The sequence below is a fragment of the Dromaius novaehollandiae genome, chromosome 1 (assembly GCF_036370855.1).
Source record: "Dromaius novaehollandiae isolate bDroNov1 chromosome 1, bDroNov1.hap1, whole genome shotgun sequence".
In the NCBI taxonomy this organism is placed as follows: domain Eukaryota; kingdom Metazoa; phylum Chordata; class Aves; order Casuariiformes; family Dromaiidae; genus Dromaius; species Dromaius novaehollandiae.
The window spans coordinates 10,100,947-10,120,955 of record NC_088098.1 but is presented as its reverse complement, the minus strand read 5'-3'; the positions used below and the strand labels follow the sequence as shown (position 1 = coordinate 10,120,955).

General features: G+C 37.6%; 1 protein-coding gene across 1 annotated transcript in view; it reads left to right on the top strand.

Moving 5' to 3' along the window:
- CCDC146 (coiled-coil domain containing 146) overlaps positions 1–20,009 on the top strand; it is a 96,023-nt gene that overhangs the window by 37,474 nt on the left and 38,540 nt on the right. Inside the window, exon 3 of the mRNA XM_064505247.1 lies at positions 15,748–15,830. Coding sequence (XP_064361317.1) covers positions 15,748–15,830 — 83 coding nt within the window. The remainder of the gene's footprint in view (positions 1–15,747; positions 15,831–20,009) is intronic.

Sequence of the window (20,009 nt, the reverse complement as noted above, 5' to 3'; positions counted from 1 at the left end):
TCAACTTTCTTTTATGAGGACACATCAGAGGACTGAAAGGGAGGCAGTCCTATTCCATATGAGTTTAATTTTTAATGTGATTATTCAGATACAGATTACATAGAACGAGTAGCTGCATGAATTCACTTTTTCTTTGTTTTATAAATAAAATGATCTTGAAAATTAGACTTTGGGCCACAATGGTTAGTTACATTAACTGTACATTCTGTAACATTAGCTACAGCAATGTTAAAGATTAATGATCAATGTAATGGATGGTACCATTTTGGTACCACCAAAATACGTGCAGCCAAAGAATATCACATCCTTCTTTTAAGAGAAGGAACTTATTTTTAAGGAAAGAGAGAGATCCATGATACCAATTTCCTGGATTTTCATTCTGTTTTCCTCAAAAGATCTGAACATCTGCCTGCCCCAAATCTAGACATTGCTGCTGAGTGTTCTCCTTTATTTACAGCCACAGAAGACCTTGTAGTTGGTCAAATACATGGAGAAAATAAACCAGAAGACAGTCTAAGAATAACGGCATTCTTCAGGCAAAAGCCCTTCCCTGCTGTGTCTGTATGGCCTTTTCAGGAAAATTCCTTTTTGATTCCTGCAAAAGCCTGCTCCAGTGAAACCAGCCAGCGTAAGACTGTCCTGAAGACTCAGTGTGCTCCTGAGGTTCATGGCCAATCAGGTGACAACAGGAAAGTCATCTCCTTTCCTGCAGAGTCTGTCTTCCCAGGCTGTTATCCCCCTTCTTACCTGAGCCATGCCAAACAGAATTGGCTACCAGACGCAGCATTTTCTGACCTTTATGTCATCTTGATGGAGGCTGACTTTAATATTCTCCATATAGGGACTGCCTTTTCCCATGAACTGGGGTATAAAACTACTGTTATTAACTATGCCTTGGGAAAGAATTCATGATATTATTTTCCTAGTTAGTTGTTTGTTAGTTTTATAAGGCTTTCAGCAGTTTGCTTTTCATTATAAGATGCCTGGCTGATCCATCCATAATTTAAAAAGTAAAATTGTAGAAATTCCATTTAATGCAATGCAGGGCTATATCTGTTATAACTATAGTTAGGACTATATAGTTAATATTTTTCATGTATGCCCTTACTTTACCCTCACTCTCAGTTTTGTCTTGCTTGTGTACCATCAACTGCATATAGCTTTTTAATGTGAAGCGTTTTACTTTATAATAGACTCTGAGTCTTTCAGTGATGCTGTATTGGTATAAAAGACTCTATATCAAAATACAAGTGAGCACCATCATTTCTCAGGCTCATTTTTTCAATGTTTGACTTGACAATATGACTGTATACACATATTGTTTCGGGCTAATTTTGCTCATCATAAGCATTGAGAGAGAACAGAAGGGTAGCTGGGAGAATAGAAGAGTAGTTTAAAATGTTTGAATGAATTGGAAATGGTGTCTATGGCAAACACCAGGAAGTTAAAAATCGACTTTAAAAGTAATTTATACAATTAGCACACACGTCTACATTGTAGACATCTCAAGTTAAGTCATATGAGTGACCTCTTTTTGGCCTTATTTGGTAACTTAAATTATGTGTATATAAGTACTCGCTATTTTTTCTCAGCTGACAGCATTTATTTTATTTGTACAACTTATTTGTAAGAGTATCTGAAATGTTCGGTTGACCAGTTTCCTGCGTTATTTAAGGAGCTGGGGTATTTTTGGAATCTGCTTCTGAGGATTTCTAGAGATGTCATATTTTGTTTTTCAGAGTTCCCACAGATCCTCTTCAAAAAAAAGGGGAAATTTTAAATTTGAAAATTGAAAATTTGTTTTCATAGCTAAATGATGTAATTTCTTTAATCATTTGTGCAACCAATAGCCTCATGGGTTCAGATCTGATTGTTTATTGCCTAAATTAAATGTTGAGAAAACTCAGTGTCAAATCTTTTTCTATGTAGAAAGGCTAGTAAGAAGGCTTTCCCTGTGAACTTCCAATACATATCCTACAAAATCTATTCCCTGTCACGGGGTATGTACTTAGAGATGGGAGGGATTCCGCCTTTCATTTGTCAATTCTACTGACAGTGTTACTTTAAAAATCACACCACATTTTCCTTTACCTTTTACCATCATAACCTTTCTCTATGGAGAAATGACTGATTACTTAAACAATGTATATTCTTCCCTAAAAATCTGCTGTGTTGCTATTCCTGTCTTTTATATGTTTCCCAAAAGTGCAATGAACATATTTACTGGACATATATAGATTGTGATGTAATACTTCACTTTAAAAACAAAACTTCAGTCATGTAAACCTCTGGTGTCTGAGCTAGTTAATCATCTTTGGCTCCCTCTATTGTCAAAGGTGAGTAAGAGGCTCATTGAAAAGGAGGCTCATCCCACCTGCAGGAATAGGTGTCTGTGGTGGGCACCCTGGGAACCCACTGATTGTACATGAAACCTGAAGGGCTGGCCAAGACTAGACTGCTGCTTTGGAGGTGGCTAAAAGGTTAGGCAAGAGGATTTCTCCATCTAACAAATACCTAGAGGGCTTAATTCTTATGACCAAAGACTCAAGCCAGCCTCAGCAGATTTCTTTCTTGTTTCTTTTATAAACTTTGGAAAACAGTCTGAAATAATTTAATCAGTTAAATTTGATTATTATAAAGAATTAGAACCTTAAATACACTGGGTTAATTATTATCCTCTTTTTTGGCATCTCTTTTTGCCTTCCTTACTCTTCCTACAGTCTAAAGACAATAGATTGCAGTCATGCACTATAGTTTAACTTGCCATTGTGCTTTCTTTTTCAATGTCTTTGGGTTATCTTTCTAATATTCTCAATGCTGTGGCATGCAGATATTCTAAGAGCTTCAGAGTCTTTAGCTGCATGGTTTTGGAAAAAATCCAAAAGTGAGATGAAGTGATGTAATCATTGTTTAGACTCTGTATTTCAGGACCCATCAGTATGTTCTCTAAGGTAAAAAGTAGAGAGAATTGTTGGTGCACTAGCAGATTACAGAGATTATTTTATAACTGGTGCAATCTCCATTCAATCACTGCATCCTTAGCAAATCACTACATTTACAGAACTTGACAGGATAGGGCACTGAGGTAGCCTGGTCTAACCTTTAAGCTAGCCCTGCTTTGAGCTGGAAGTTGCATTAAATGGCATCCAGAGGTTCCTTCCAGCCTAATTTTTTCTGTGATTCTACTCCTTCTGTATTACATTGATTTTATTTTTTGCTTTACTATAGTTGCAATGCAAATGAGGTAAATAAAACTTCTGGAAAAAATACAATATATCTGGGGAGATTTTCATGTTGTTTTTCTGGACCAAATTTCATTGCTTGAAAAAGTAAGGCCTTTTGGTAAGCAGAACAGGTCTAATTTACATTATTCTTTTACCATTTTCTCGAATTAAATTAAAAAAAAAAACTTGGAAAGGTTATTTGGAACAATACCAGTTGATTTTTACCTATTTGTTTATCTAGCAAGCCATTAAATTGTTATCCTTACCTTAGTTTATTTGCCAACAGCATTTGGAGTTAAGTAGGTGGTTTTGGCTCTGAATGATTTAGGACTTATTCTTGTTCTAATAAATAAAATAATATTAAAAATAATATTAAAAATAATAATGAAAGTCACTGTGAATTTTCTCACTGATTCCAATACTGAGCTTTGTGTTCTATATAATGGTCTGGTCTTGCAGTATTAAAAGTCCATACCTCAGATCCTCTGCCAAAAGTGGTGAAAAAAGGAAAAATTATCCTGTGTATTGTTGAGGAAATCGGATGAAATTATCACAGAAATCCTAAGAGCATTAAACTGTAACACCTGGACTGGGGATTTTTAGAGCAGTTTTCTTGTGTTTTTAAAAGACATCTATTGCCTCACAGTTGACAAATGCTAGCTCTATATTTTTTTAATTTTCTTAAACTTTTGGGTTTCTTTATTTTTGAATGACCTACCTTGAAGGAGCGAAGATGTGATCTTGAAAAGTAATGAGAAGTCACAGAAGTTATCGGAAATTGAGAACACTCTAAAAGACCGTATTTAGCCATTTAGAAGCCAAGTTATTGTCCTGCATTTTTATTCATTTTATTGTTAGCATATCCCTATCAATTCCAGTTGATATTTTGCATTGAAAAACCTCATTAAATGTCAAATAATCAAATTTTAATATGATATATTACATCATTTTAAGCATTTAAAATTTTTAAGACTATTCATTTAACTGAATAGATACAGGAAGCTTTCTGAGGAGAAGATCTTATGTTCCTTCCCTTTTGGCTTCTCCTTCCTCAGGAAAGGAAAGTATTTTTTCTCTAAATATCTCTATAATTTAGATTTTAAAATATTTTGTATTGGTTCCTTATTGCTTCAATATTGTAAACTTTCTATGTTCTGAGGTTAGAAATAGTTTATTTGCCCATCTGAAATGTTATTGTGAGTGCATAATTTTTGCTCTGCTCCTTAAAACCTTTGAAAACAATCTCAGTATTCAGCTAAAAAAGTTATTGTGGTGCGGCAAAAAAGCTTAGAAATATGAACCAGATGCAGTCTAAGCGTTCTGCAGTCCAAAGCCAATAAAGAAGTAAACAAGCAGACAAATCAGTTTTGTAGTCCAGACCTCTACAAAATGCACATGTGTGTTTGCTCCAAATGTCGCATATCTGTGAAGCTTCATCCTCACATGCACACAGCTCTTTGGAAGAGCGTGTGCCAGTTGCCTGGCGGTAGTTTGATGGCAGGAATGGCAGCACTGATGCTAAGACTCTGGAGCAGGTGATCCTTGTTTTCTACCTCTGTGTGGAGAGTGATGCAAGTTCAAGCTGAGCTCCCTTCTGCACTGTTTTAGCACAAGCACATGCTCAGTTATGAACTTTGTTCTGAGCTATGGACTGAACTTGAGGAGGAGGCTTAAGTTCACTTAGTGTATTGCAGCTCCAAACTTTCATCCAGATAGTTTGGAGGTACCAGGTACAGGCAAGCCACGCAGCTTATCCCCAGCAGATATCCCCAGCTCGGCTTCTCTAAAGGATGAAATGGATGCGCTGGAGACTGATAGCCAGCTATGTGGATAGAAATGCAAGAGTCATGAAATTGGTTCAGCATGTTTATACCTGTTCCTCCCTTTGCAATGCAGACAAAGCCCATGAAACATGATAGGGAGGTACAGTATTGCTGTCTCCCCATAATAAGAAACACTTGAGCTACGTGGTAAGTGTCCAGACAGTGTGGACTCATTGAGGGTTTTGACAGGGAATACAAAGCTTTCTGTTCTAAGAGGAGCATGTATCCATTTTCTTCCCTGAATGTTTAAACATTTAAATAATATCCACAAGAAGTAAAAAAAAAATCCTCAAATAAACAGCATAGAGAGCAAATTCCAAACATCACATAGCAGGTTGGCAAGAAGAGCTACTTGCCAAGTGGCTAATATTATACCGAAATCCTGAGTATGTACAAACAATAAAATACGTTAATCCTTTGATATTTTTCTGTTGCATCCTATTATGAGACAAAAGACTCATTTGAGGAGACCTTTCAGATGTTTGAAATTAACAACATTAATATAAAATACTGGATTATTCTGTGTGTTAAAATAACTGTAAGTGTAGTCATAATGTCTTGTTATAAATAATTACACAACCTACAGCTTAGAAATAAGAGGTGGAAAATATGATTGCAGAATCACAGAATCTAGACCTCTGGATCCAACTCCCCTGCTCAAGCTGGGTCAGCTAGAGCAGGTTGCCCAGGATCGTGCTCAGCCAGGTTTTGAATACCTCCAGGAATGGAGACTCCACCACCTCTCTGAGCAACCTGTTCCATTGTTCAACCATTCTCATGGTGAAGAAGTGTTTTCTTCTGTTCAGACAGAATTTTGTTTCACTTTGTGTCCATTGCCTCTTATCCTATCACTTGGCACCTCTGAGAAGAGTCTGGCCCTGTCTTCTTTATACACTCCCATCAGATATTTCTGCCCATTGATAAGATCCCCCCTCAACCTTCTCTTCTCCAGGCTGAACAGTCCCCACTCTCTCAGCTTCTACTCATATGAGAAATTCTCCAGTCTCTTAATCATCTTTGTAGCCTTTCCCTGAATTTGCTCCAGTATGACAATATCTTGTACTAGGGAACCTAGAACTGGACACAGTACTAGGCATGCGGCCTCGGCAGTGCTGAGCAGAGGGGAAGGATCACCTCTCTCGATCTGCTGGGAACACTCTGCCTAATGCAGCCTGGGATACTGTTGGCCTGCTTTGTCATGAGGGCCCATTGCTGCCTTATGTTCAACTTTTTGTCCACCAGAACCCCTACGTCCCTCTCTGCAAAGCTGCTCTCCAGTCAGTCATGCCCTAGTGTGTACTAGTGTCTGGAGTTATTGGTCCCCAGGTGCAGGGCTTAGCATTTCCCTGTGCTGAACTTCGTAAGGTTCCTCCCTGCCCATTTCTCCAGCCTGTCAAGGTCCCTCTTAATAGCAGCACAACCAGCTGCTGTATCAGCCACTCCTCCCAGCTCTGTGTCATGTGCAAACTTGCTGATGGTGCACTCTGTCCCATCATGCAAGTCATTGATGAGGATATTAAACAGTGTTGGCCCCAGTGTCAACCCCTGTGAGGGATACTACTAGTGACTGGCCTCTGACTGGACTTAGTGCAGCTGATCAAAACCTTCTGAGCCTGGCAGTTCAGCTGGTTTTCAGCCCACCTCACTGTACACCTGTCTAGCCCATACTTCATCAGCTTGTCTACAAGGATGTTATGGGAGACAGTGTCAAAAACTCAAACATGAAAAAGAAGCATGCAAGAGGTGGAAGCAGGGACAGGCGACCCATGAGGCATATGGAGACACTTTTTGAGCATGCAGGCATGAAGTTAGGAAAGCCAAAGCCCATCTGGATTTGAATCTGGCGAGAGACATGAAGGGCAAAAAGAAAGGCTTCTACAGATGTAGCAACAGCCGAAGGAACGCTAGGGAAAATGTGGGCCTCTGTTAGATGAGGCAGAGGACCTGGTGACAAAGGCCACTGAAAAGGACAGGGTACTGAATACCTTCTTCACTTCAGTCTTTACTGCTACAACCATCATAAATGCCATCACAGATGCCTGTCAGGTTGGTTAAGCACAATTTTCTCTTCGTAAATCATGCTGACTGCTTCCAATAACCTTTCTGTCCTTCATTTGTCTGGAAATGGTATCCAGGATTTGTTGCTCCATCGCCTTCTCAGAGATTGAAGTAAAGCTCACCAGCCTATAGTTTCACAGATCATCCTTCTTGGCCTTCTTTAAGATAGGGGTCACATTTGCTTTCTTCCGGGCCTCGGGAACCTCTCCCAGTCATCATGACCTTCCAAAGATAGTCGAGAGTAGCCTCACGATGACATCAGCCAGCTTGCTCAGCACTCATGGGTGCATCCCGTAAGGTCCAATTGACTGTATATGTCCAGTTTGTTTAAGTGTTCCCTAACCTGATCCTCCTTCACCAAGGGTAAGTCTTCCTTGCCCCAGACTTTCCCTCTGGTCTGAGGGACTTGGGATTCCTGAAGGCTGGTCATAGCAGTAAAGACTGAAGTGAAGAAGATATTCAGTACCTTGTCCTTTTCAGTGTCCTTTGTCACCAGGGTGTCTGTACCCACTACTAAATCCTCCAGAACACTGACCCATAGGCTCTCATCTGGCCTCTCACCCGTCCCCAGGCAGAGGTCCATGCATTCCCATTGCTCTGTCACATAAAGAGCAACTCCTCCTCATCTTCCCAGCCTATCATTCCTAAAGAGCCTGTATCCATTTGTCGCAGCACTCCAGTCATGTGAGCTATCCCACCATGTCTCTGTGATCCCAATGAGATTGTATCCCTGCAACTGCACAGAGACTTCTAATTCCCCCTGTCTGTCTCTCGTGCTGCATGCATTAATGTGCAGGCACTTCAGAGTATTTTGTTGAAGTTTAGAATACATTTCAGTTATTTTGCAACGTCTACAGACATAATTAGAAATCTGTATTAGCTCCATCATTTCTCTGAAATGCAGAGATTTTAGGGAATGTTAAAATTAAGTCTTTCCTAGGAAGACTTGAAATGTTTCACTTTCATAATGATTATGAGTAACTGATATTAATACATATTGTCTTCATGGTGGCTATATTGATCTTCCACACTTTTCTCACTGTGTTTCTTCAGAAGCATGCAAAGCGCTAGACCAATATTCAAATTACATTACAATCTTACTAAGTTTGAAATTTGGCTAAATTCTTTTCATTTCTGGAGAGCTCCAAAATCAGACATGAAAAAGACACAGAATTCAAAACGGAGAATGTTAAGGTTCTTAGAGTTCTTAGTACTATTATTTCATGGAGTTTCCACTGACTGAAAGAAATAAATTTATTTATTGTTTTATTTTCTGGTAGAAAAGCAGAGCCTCAGATAGCCAGATAGCCTGAAAAGATGCAATGAAGTTAGAAATTTACACTCAGTGGAGTGTAACATGTTAATCATTTAAAAATAAGTGTAAAGTAAAAGAAGGGATAGCTTAATAGGATAAAGTAAACATAACAGAAAACTATATTAAAAGGGAAAGATGCAAGTCAACCCAGTAATAAGATACATACTTTTTATGTAATTGTGTTTATGGGAGTACAAGGAGAAAGCAAAAAGAAGTTGCCAAGCAACCATCCACTAGCAGCCAAATCTTCCTCCAACTTTCCAATAATTCTTCATTTAAATACGGAAACTTTATTTTAGTTTACCCAGATGATCTATTAATTTTGGGTGTGTTTAAAAAATTATGGGGTCCCAGTTCATTGTACAGTAAGAAAGAAAAGCTAAGGAAAGGAGAAAAGCAACTCACATGGAAAGAGCTTGGAAGAATCAACAGTTGAAGAATAATTATGTGATTATATTCCAAGCTCCAGGCTTCAGATCATCCACTGCCAGTAACAAAATGACCTCAATTCTTTCCAGAGCATCATAGTTAACACAGGACCGCAAAAGACCTGTCAAGCACACACGTTCTTTTTTTCTCACTTCTCCATCTTCATTGGTTCTTTTCCTTGTTTTCAGTGTAGCAAATTATTAGGATAGCTAAAGAGAACTACCATTTTACTTACTCCAGCAACATGCGCACTTACAAGCAACAAAATGAACTATGGATGAGCATCTACAAATGAACATCTTAGAGAGGTGGTGGGCAGGGTGGAAGGGGATGTGAAATGTAACTTCTTTTTTAAACTTGGGATACCAGTCGTGGGATATTTAGTCTTGGGATATTGTCTATTAGGCAACTTTTTTGCAGAAATATGTTACTATTGCAGGTCCAACAGACCAGAATAAAATTATGAAAATTACAATGAACTCTAATTTAGAAATTTTATGTTTGTTTGTGTGTATGAATGTATGTATATACATAAATACCATTGACTATTTTATCATTAGTTATTTTATTTGCATGTTCTTGAATGATGACATTTTTTAAACTAAATTCCAAGAGTACTTGCCAAGGTTGAAATCTAGAAGGTGTAATACTCATTACAGTCACCGCTGCCAAAGTATACTGTGTTTTTTAATTAACACTAGGGCTTCTTCAAACATAGGTTGTTTAAACTCAAACATTCTTACCACTAATAAAACAAGTTAGGAATATTCTCTATTTCCTATGCTGAATTTCTGTGTAGCAATTGTTAGGAATCACATTACTGTAGTTCATCTTCTCCGCAAGTGGAGTCTTGCATTATGTATGCAAGATGGGCCATTTCGAGGATTGTTTTTAGGGGGGTGGGTAATCTTTGCAAGACCCTTGGCACCAGACTTCCCAGGAATCTAAAGACTGTAATGCTGACTTTTATACAAGACATGAAAGCTCTCTGCAGGCATCTGTCTTCTGAACATGTACCTGGTACAAGACATCTACTTCCATACATTGTCATGCATATTTATATTTTTTATACTACATTCTTACACAAATTGTGTACTGTACTGAAATATTGAGTTGCTTGATACAAGAATATTTTTTCCATATTACATACTATGGATTTAGAATTTGTCAGAAGAAGAGTAAAAAAAAATCTTGAAAAATTTATTCCTGTCGTACACAATGCCTTTCAGTCATTATTGGATGTTTTTGCTTTTTCTGCAACCCTATATCAACTTAAAATTTTACTGTCATGATGTAGCAGTATATATAAACCTGAACCATGGATTTCTCAGATTTTTTTTTTAATATCTGTTTAAAGCCCTTCTTATTTCCATCTCCTTTGATCACTGATGCTTCATGGATTTCCTTAGTTTCCCTTATCTGTTGCCTTCAAACTTTAACTTATGCCATAATTTAGCTCAATTTACATATTTTTTCCCTACCCTTTATATAGAGAGATTTAGTTTTTTATTGTTATTATACCTCAATTCAATCACAGTGGCTTTTTTTATGTCTGGGGACAATGGTTTTATGGCCATTTATTAAGATCCAGTCAGACAATTCTTAACTTCCATTAAGCCTTCATATATTAAAATTTATATTCCTAGATGGGTATATTAAAGCTGCTTTCAGCTTTGGAATGCTAGCCTTTTAAAGCTGCTGTAACTACTGCTTTATTTATAAATACTACCAGACCAGGATCATTGTGAGGTGGACTATCACCAATTTAAACCAGCAATTAACTTTTTTTAGCTCTCAGGATGACAGACCCTAATGTCTTTGTAGAAAGTCTGTCTTTTGATATATATTTTAGTAATATGCACTGCTAAGCTTTGTTAAACATTTTATATGAAAAAATTGCCTCCAAAATCAAACTTACTTTGGATTAGGTGAAAATTATCAGGGAAGTGAATATTCACTTAATCCATTTCAACTGGATTTTTGAATTAACTTGTATTGTGTTGCATTTTAAAACATGGCCGTAGTAATGTTCTTTATATAATTTTTATAATGGGTGTTATGAAAGTAGTATTGATTTTATTTAACCCCTGATAGATATAATAGACAAACATTTTTACAGAATTAAGATAATCAGATCCAAGTCAGATCCAGATTTTAATCATATTGATGAATAGCAGCAGCTGGACTAGTCTGTATTTACTCTACGATTGTAATGATCAGACTATGTCTCATAGTTCTTACTGATAGAAGAAATGGAGTAGGACCTTTAGAATCTCTCTGCAGATATAGATTAATAAAAGAAAGTGTGCGTATGCTTGAGATTTATACATATTTGTGTGTTTAAACCCCTACATATTTAACTCATGTTAGCGGTCTGTAATTTTTACCGTGACATGAATAGGAAAGAGCTCTATAAGTTAAAGTGTGGAGGCGAGGAAGAGCTCTATTTATGCCCATTGCCAACATCACTTAGCTATAAAGAAGTAAAATCATTATGCTTTGTCTGTATTGCAATTTAAGAATGAATTTGTTACTTATCCCATGTTAAAACATGCCTTATATGTTACTAAAGACAAAGATGATTCAAATTAGACCAAATATCAAAGGAAAATATGACTCATCCATAGCAAACATCCAGAAATAGAGGTAAAGAGAAATAATAATGAATTCCAGTTCCAATTTAGCTTGCAATATTTAAAAAAAGAAAGCTAATGCTGTGATTGAGAAATAAAGCTGTGTAGCTATTTTATATTATGGCACCTGGTTTTTTTTTCCTTGTTGGCAATTGTACTGGCTATACCAGACTTTGTTAAAGGCCAAATAGGACCAGAATGCCCATTATATCTTATCTACCATTCAGGACAAAATCCACTGTAAGCACAGACACACAAAATTAGTGGCATGATTTCATTTCTGATTCCAACAACTTCTTCCAGAGCCAAATGGATGCAAACAAAAGAGCAAAAGGTGAATTACTTCATATTTTAATTTGAAGGTTGCATGGTGAGACTCAGTATTTCAAGCCATTAGTTAAGTAAATAATGTTCACTCTTGCAAGTGTCCCTATTTAAGTCAGTTTATATAACTGAAAACTTATCCTCATGAGTGGAGGTTTGTTCTGGACTGTTGCCCTTAGATAACAATTTTCCAAATGCTATTCTGATGGCCTAAAGGAAACTTAGCAACTAATATTGTTCTCCTCCCTAAAGTATGCTCTTCTTTGTAAACAAAAAAATGTATGAAAGGTATGTGAGGTGATGAATTGGGACAGAATGTCAGAGGAAAAAGATAGTTTCGGTATATCCCCACAGATGCCACGGCTGTGATTACAAGCCAGGAAGGTCAAATTGGCTTGTTTGCATACTATGAAATAAATAGTAAAATAAGCCGAGGGAATATTGTTTGGTTTACTGTTTCCTGTGTAGTTCCACAACTACACAGGAACTTTTTTTTAGAATAGTTATTGTACTTTTTATTTGAACTTTACCTAATCCAAGATCATTTTCAACTGAAGATAAACTCATGTCTGTCTTGCTCACTGGGCATATCCAGTTTTGGGTAATAGCAATGCTTATGCCTCTGCTAAAAACCATTGAAGTAATTTTAACTCACACTCAAATAAGGAGGATGCAACTTTAAGAGAGAAAATACATTTCTTGAGAAAGAGAAAAAAGTTTAGCAGGAGCATTCGCTGAAAAGTTAGATGGGGTGAGGCTGCATCCTAATATTTTGTTGGTTAAACAAAAGTAATTTGGCTTTGTGCTGTTCCTGTAACTCAAGAGCAAATCCAATGTAAAAGTCTATAATCAGGGGTAAATTCAGGTGAGTGCTGTGTATGTGTAGATGATATTGCTTGTGCATTTTTCCAGCTTTTAAATAAACCTTCTTATTTGAAGTAGGCTCTGTCATTGCATGGCATTAGTCACAAATTTCTAAAGAAAGAAATACAGATGTCCAATCAGACTTGCAGGGTAATGAACGTATGATTTAGATGCATCACTCTAACTGTTGGAAGCAATGAAAATTCAGCCCTAGACAGGTAAGAGCATTAGGGCTGGCCTAATGCAAAGGAAGTGCATTTAGGTACAGTGTCTATACTGTCTTTAGGGACTGTATATTTAAGCTTGGGCTTCAGCATTTTAGATCTTAGCTCATCCCTGGTAACGCTAGTGTCATCCACCTATAGTTGGCAGGAGGAAGCTACTGTTTCCTAGCTATTGTTTTTGTTTCTATATCCCATGATAATAGGTTAGTTCAATGTGTTCACCCCTTGCCATTATGCACTATATAAAAGAAAATCTGTCTGCCTTGGTTGTTCAGCCTCCTTAATGCCTGTTCAGGCTGTTGCCATTGAGCTGGAGGATGTCTGTACCCACAAGAGGAGGTTTACTTCAGGACTATCAGTAGCCTTTGCAGAAGGTAGAGTGACAAGTAATTTCTTGGTCCTAATTCCATCCTAAATATCAGTGGGAACCAAAGTCATTCTGGCTAGAAAAATGCTTACTTCTTGGCCAACCTGATGGTAAACCACAAGGACTCTGTCCTCTATACCATCCATTGAAGAGCATCTCTAAAAGCATGAGACTGCTACTCATCTTCAGTATCTTTTGCAAAGAGCTACTCTTCATACTCTGCTGACTGTGCACAACCACAGTTCCAGTGTCTGAGTGGGTACCTATAGTCATTCCAGTCCTGTCCCTAATTTCTGTTATCCATAGTTAGTGTATTCAGGGACTGGAAATCTGTTCATCAGCATGATAGAAATGTGCAAGGCAAGAGTCACAACTTCTATCCCTCTTCTAGGCATTCAGTGAATTGCCGGGAGCATCCATTGATTCAGACAATATAGCTTTTGTAGTTCATTTTATTTCCATGTCACCCAGTAGCATATCTGTGGGGAGGCAAACTTAAATGCATTGTGTATCTATGTATCTTAGGCACCATCCTTCATCTGGGCTTATCATGACAAACACAATTGGTTCAAGCTTTCCCTCCCTTCTACAATCCTCCCCTCCCTCAGTTAGCTACTTTTCTTCCCCTCAAGTTGTAGCCTCTTTCTTTCCCTTCTTGTTCTTCCTGCTCCTCAAGAATCTTGAAACAAACACTGTGCTGGGATTTAATAACAAAACCTGAGATCGGGGTCGCCCAGTGCTGACTCTCTGATGGCTCTCCAGCTAAACTTGTGATAACAAGGATGATCATGTGATGAGAGGTCTCATGCCCTTTTGACATGCTGGTTACGTTATCCATACAATCTCTCTTCTGTGGTCCCCAGAGCTGGGTGTCTTCACTCTGCAGGGGTCCAGCCTTATCAACATAGAGCTCTTAGCTCTGATTTGAACTCAGAAATTGAAATGTGAAATGCTTCAAAAGTTTATGGATATAAAGCACACAGTTTCAAGGCCAAAAAATTTATTTCTGCAGGAACATTGCCAAACATGGCCTGTGTGTGCAGTGAGAAGCTAAGCAGTAAGGAAAAATAGAACTTACAGGTATAGTTCAAGAGGAAGGACAATAGTGAGATACCACTCAAACAGGAAAACTATACCTCCACATGAAGCTAATAAGTGGGCTCAGATAAGGAGATATTTGCTTTCTCATAGAAGAGCTAGTTAGTAATGTGAGCTTAATTGAGCAGTATCTTTGGCTCATAAAGCATGCCAAAATAAATATTAGAGAGCTGTTTATCTTTAATCTCATACAAACAAATGAAAGACAGATCTGCTTTCCTTTTCTCAGGGCTACAAAAAACAAAGATAGGTTTAGCTGCCCTGAAATCTTTTGCAGCAAATCTTAAAAAAAATCAAGTAGCTACCAACAAAACGGATACTTCCATTAGCATATTAATTTGAATTCTGCTTCCTGACTGTAGGATTTGTCCTGGACAGTTTCTCCTGGATATTCAAGACGGGGCATCTACAGAATAGCCCATATATGAATCTCTTACATTACCTTTAGTTCAGCCCAGAAGGAGGGCCTTTCCCTGGAGGCCTTATCAAACATAAGGATTGAAGTATGGCTTTGGAGCTTCTTTGGGTGCTGTAATAACTTTGTTTCTTTGAGATATGCACAACTGCATTTCTTGGCAGGTTCCCATAAAAGAGATTGCAGATTTGATATGCTGCCCCAAAAGGCTAGCTGTGGACTTTTGTAGAGCAAGACCAACTGAAGCTTTTAACTGGATTTACGTGGTGGTTCTTACCTGTAACCAAAAGAGAGGAAGGAAAGGTTTTCTAAAGAAATATCTTAGGAGATAGTGTCATATTGTCACTGTAATTTTTACTCCCAGTGGCAAAACTGGGCGCTCTGTTGTGTTTCCTATTTGTATTAAGAAAGACTAGCTTTCCTCATTGGCCCAAATTACCTCCCTCCAGACACCTGAGGAACCACCTAAGAAATGGGTAAGCTGCATGACATATGTATGTTTTTTGTAGTACTAAATATGGGGAGTGGTTGGCTTTTGGTGTTTGCCATGAAGGACCTGCACAAGCACATAAGGCAGGGAGCTCTGTGACCTGGGGATGGTCTAGCTTGAGCCAAGCTCCTCTTTTTTACAACCGGATTGAACCATCGTATAAGCAACATGGAAAATCGATGACTTAGGGCCTGAATACAAAGTCAAGAGAGAATTATCATGAAATATCAATGCAGAAGGGAGATCAGAAGAGAGATAGGAGTGTAGGCAATACTGTAGTTATGACAGATACAGTCTTTATACTGTTTTGTTTATGCTTTCAATTCTTATGTAAAAAAGCACTTTTCGTCTGTGTATTCCATTTGGTATGTCACCAAAAACTGAATAAACTAAGATGCTGCCAACAATAGTTACAAAAATTTTCAACATAATGAAAATGTTAATGCTTAATAGATTTTATAATTGTCTGTTTCCCTTCCTTAGCTATTTTCTTCTGGAAAGCTTCCAGGCAGCAGAGTAGCTGAGCTGAAGGCAAAGTACGCCCTGCTGCATAAGACTGTGATAAGGTACAATATTTACAGATTTCTAAGGGTATCTTCCCCCATTTTGTTGCAAATATTTGATTTGACAGCTTATCCTCTGCCATAATTCTGTTGTAGACTTTGTTTCTTTAGCCAAAGCATTACATATTTAAAGTAAATTTTCCCTAATGCTGAGGCCTAATTATCATTTAAGGCTTTCTTACAGTGAGTGGTGTTAAAGGGGGAGTAAGAACACAAGGATGAAAAACAGTTTTGTTTAATAGGAAGATGCAAGGTAATCTGAAACATTTCACTATTTGTTTGAACATCTTTATTGTTAATATAAACATAATAATAGTGGCAATGGAAGGAAGCACAAACTAAAACACACAATATGGAAGTTTAAAATAGAGGAAGATATATTTGAAGAGCACGTAGCCAAAATTATAACATATGAAAAGACTGTGGACTGCAGAGCTAACATAATAGAGAGCAATTGAAGAGGGTAAGAAGGAAAGAGAAACTAAGAAGGAAAATGAGACTCTTCCACATCTAATTAGGTATGAATTTTATCCTCAGAGAATATTCACAGTCACATTAGACAGGACTGCTAACAAACTTAGAAGGTTATGTCCTTAGCCTTCAAAGTATAAGACAAAGTCTGAAATTAGATGTAGTAGCTGTGAGTCTGCCCTGCTCTGGTACCTTGCTGAAGGAGAGAGAATAGAAGAGAAGGGATGGGGAAAGACCATGCTGGTAGCTCTATGCCAGGTTTGAGCAGCAGATGTGTGAGTGGAAGGAAAGGAAGAGGCAGGGACGAAGTGGGGATAGATAGTACTAGGCTGAACAGTGCATCACAGAACAGAAGTATAGTATTGTAGATATTGCGATACTAAAGTAGTATTTGTGCAGAATAATTTTGATGTTATCTGTGGTACACCCATAGTCATCAGTAAAATCAGCATCATGATACTCTTGTAAAATTTCTGTAATATGTACTGTAATATCCACCAGTATTGTAGCCCAATTTCCTTGACAGTCCACTTCAAAACCTTTATGGCAATTCTGCTTATAACAGAGCAATGATTCTTGTATCATTGAAGCTAAGGACTAATTTAAGGATTCTAAAACTAATTCAAGTTACCTGAGTTATGCTGAAATTTGGTCTTAGCAATCTGAATAGTGGAAAGTGATAAGAAATGTAAAGCAATTTGAAAAGGGTTCCCCAAATCCTGAAAACACAGTTTTTCTTAAGGCTGACTGAGTCTCCTGATTTTTTTCTTACAAAACTGGTATAATTATAAAATTTACACAAATCTGGTTGTGTAAAAGGTCATCTGATATTTATTTAGACTAGTGCATAGTAAATACTTTTGAGAAGCAAATTAAAAATGGTATACCTAAAACAGTTCAACTCTCTAGAAAGTGCTCTTTGCTGATGGTAAGTTCAGTATTTGTTTATACTGTTGTTTTAAGTAAACTGAAATGAAACCTTGCCCAAACTCGGAAGAAGTCACAGTTCTGAATAACAGGAAACACAGGGAAAGATCCTTAACTCTGTGCCCTAAATGATGACTTAATGCTCAGAATAAACATATTATGTGGATGTTAGATTAGTTAATTGAAAAGCTTTCTACCATGCCAGTGTTCACTGAGCTGAAGGAGACAGTAGTAGCTGTGAATTGGACTGAATTTCAGCCTGCGTTCATTTGAAACCAGCCTTTGGCTGGAAAAAATACAGGCATGTTACTACATATTTGCTTTTATGTAAATATATATATAGCATTCTTTTATATAGAACATTCTTATATAAAGATAGTGTCTGTATATATGTAATGTGTGGGATATGGCTGGAGGGAGAATGGGAAAGACTCATCTGTCTTTTCTGTCACACGTAAAACTACTGTAAATACAGTACACCAAAAATAAAAAAAAATTTGGATTGTAGATTACATCTCCCATTCTTTTCAGGCTTCTTGCAGGAATGCATATTTGCCAATCTTCCATAGGCCTATCAGAGAGGATCACATAACATTCTTTACCTAGATGTAGTCATATGTCAGACCAAATGCCCATACATAACTGAGTGCTAATTCCTATGGAATTTCTCTTACTGCTGGAAGAAAGCAAGGAAAATCAAATACCAAAATTAATCATAATCTCTGGTATATTTTGAGGACTTTTCAGACATCAAAGGTGAGATTACCTTGCCCATACATTAACATTTGTAGACATGAACATCTAAACTAGTTATCTAGAGTCCCTTAATAAATAGAAAGAAATAGAGATGATTTACCTCCTCCTTATACAGACTGCAAGTGTCTGTTTTTCCCCACTGACTATAAGGGGAGTCCTAATGATAAGTTTGGTATCTGTTTATATTGTTGGTTTAAGTCAACTGAGATGAAACCCTGCCCAAACTCAGGAGAAGTCACAGTTCTGAAAAACAGGAAACACTGAAAGATCCTTGACTCTGTTCCCTAAATGAAGACATGGTAGACTCATGAGTCACAAATTTATACTTTTCTCCTGTACTGAGCATGACCCTTTGTGAACGTTTATAAACCATTTGTCCTGTTCTTACAATCAACCATTCACAGAATTAATACCACCTTTTAATTTTTAGATCTTCACCCTTACACATGCAGTACAATTCTGTGGGGTAAGAATTTTGTTTTACATATTATGGTTGAGTTCCTTCGCTTCCCTGGTTAATCTCCATGACAGAATGTTCTTTATGTCCCAGTGCTGCTACATGCCATGTGGAAATAAATGATGCTGGATGAGGTCTTCAAGCTATGTGTGTACCTCTTCCCTTTAGTCACATACAGAGATGCCAGGGAGAAATTCTATGTCTTAAGCAGCATAGCTCCCTGTGAATGGTTAATATAACAGCTCTGCCAAACTATTGCAACTGATCTCTCTGGTATACAGTACAAATGTGTCTAATGTAATGAATGCAACTAATATGTATGCAGATAATTCCCAAGGCTATCACTAGAGTAAACAGAGTTATGAGTGTATAGCGTGGCCCTCTACTTATTGGTAGATAGTGGTCCTTTATTTCTTGGTTTCAGTTTTGCTTAATTTGACACTCCAGGAAGTCAAGAGATGTCACCTGGCAGATGACAACTTCAATACATTTCTTCAAGGTGTTGAATTTGTGCTTGCTGCACTGCTGAAAGTCCGGGCAACACTGTCATCTTTTTCTGGTGCTGTCTCACCTATCCACTTTGCATTGAGGCTGCACCTAAAGCATATGTACCTGAGCTCATATTTGCTCCCTGAAAACCATTTGCTTTTGCAATCATGTGGCCCCATCTTAAATTTTTATTTCTCTTATCTAAATTTAGGAACCTAATACGTATATCCTCATACACCAAGCTATAAGAACATCAGATAACAGTATGGTTCATTGGCAGTTTGGAAAGCTTATCTTCTTACGCCAACTTTTTTTGGATATATGCGCTAATATCTATGTTACGTTATTAATCACTTCACAAATCCGAAACCTGCCACATCAGGCAACTATCGGACTGGCCAATATTAAACCAATTAGACACAGATTAAAACAGTTTAAGGATAAATTGCTACCAAAAGGCTGCAGCAGCCTGTTTCTGGGTTGTTATGGCCGCCTTCATTTGCCTTGCCTAGTATTGTAGGATAAGGGTAAAACTCCGCACAACAACATTCTAGAACTGTTCTCACCACTACTATGATGATCCCTGTGATGCTCTGACATCACCATTCCGTTCTAGCTGTATTAAGAAAAACCACTGATCTACAACTGGCATAGCCATAGTATCCATGAGGGTATCCAACTGAAGTATTTATTATGCAATGAGTGTCTTTATTTATCCTTGAATGGCTGGCCATCCACAACCTGTCATGTTCATCAGATGTTCTCTCCCACTATCTCTTAAACCCCTATGTATTTGTGTTCTGATTCAATAGCAGCACAGTCCTGTGGCAAGAATAAACCAGCTATTATATGCTGGATCCAATGGTTTGTTACTGGCTGGATGAATGCAAGAAACATGCAGAGTAGAAAGTGCGATTGCCTAAACATGTTTCTACATGTTAACTCAGAAAGCAGTCACGTTGTCTCCTGTAATATACTGCAAAACTATTGATCAGCATTCAAGCTAGAAGGTTGCTGTGAATCTTTAGATAAATCTCTGGAAAGATGTAGACATACCTAGAGCTACAGCACTGCTAGTGCAG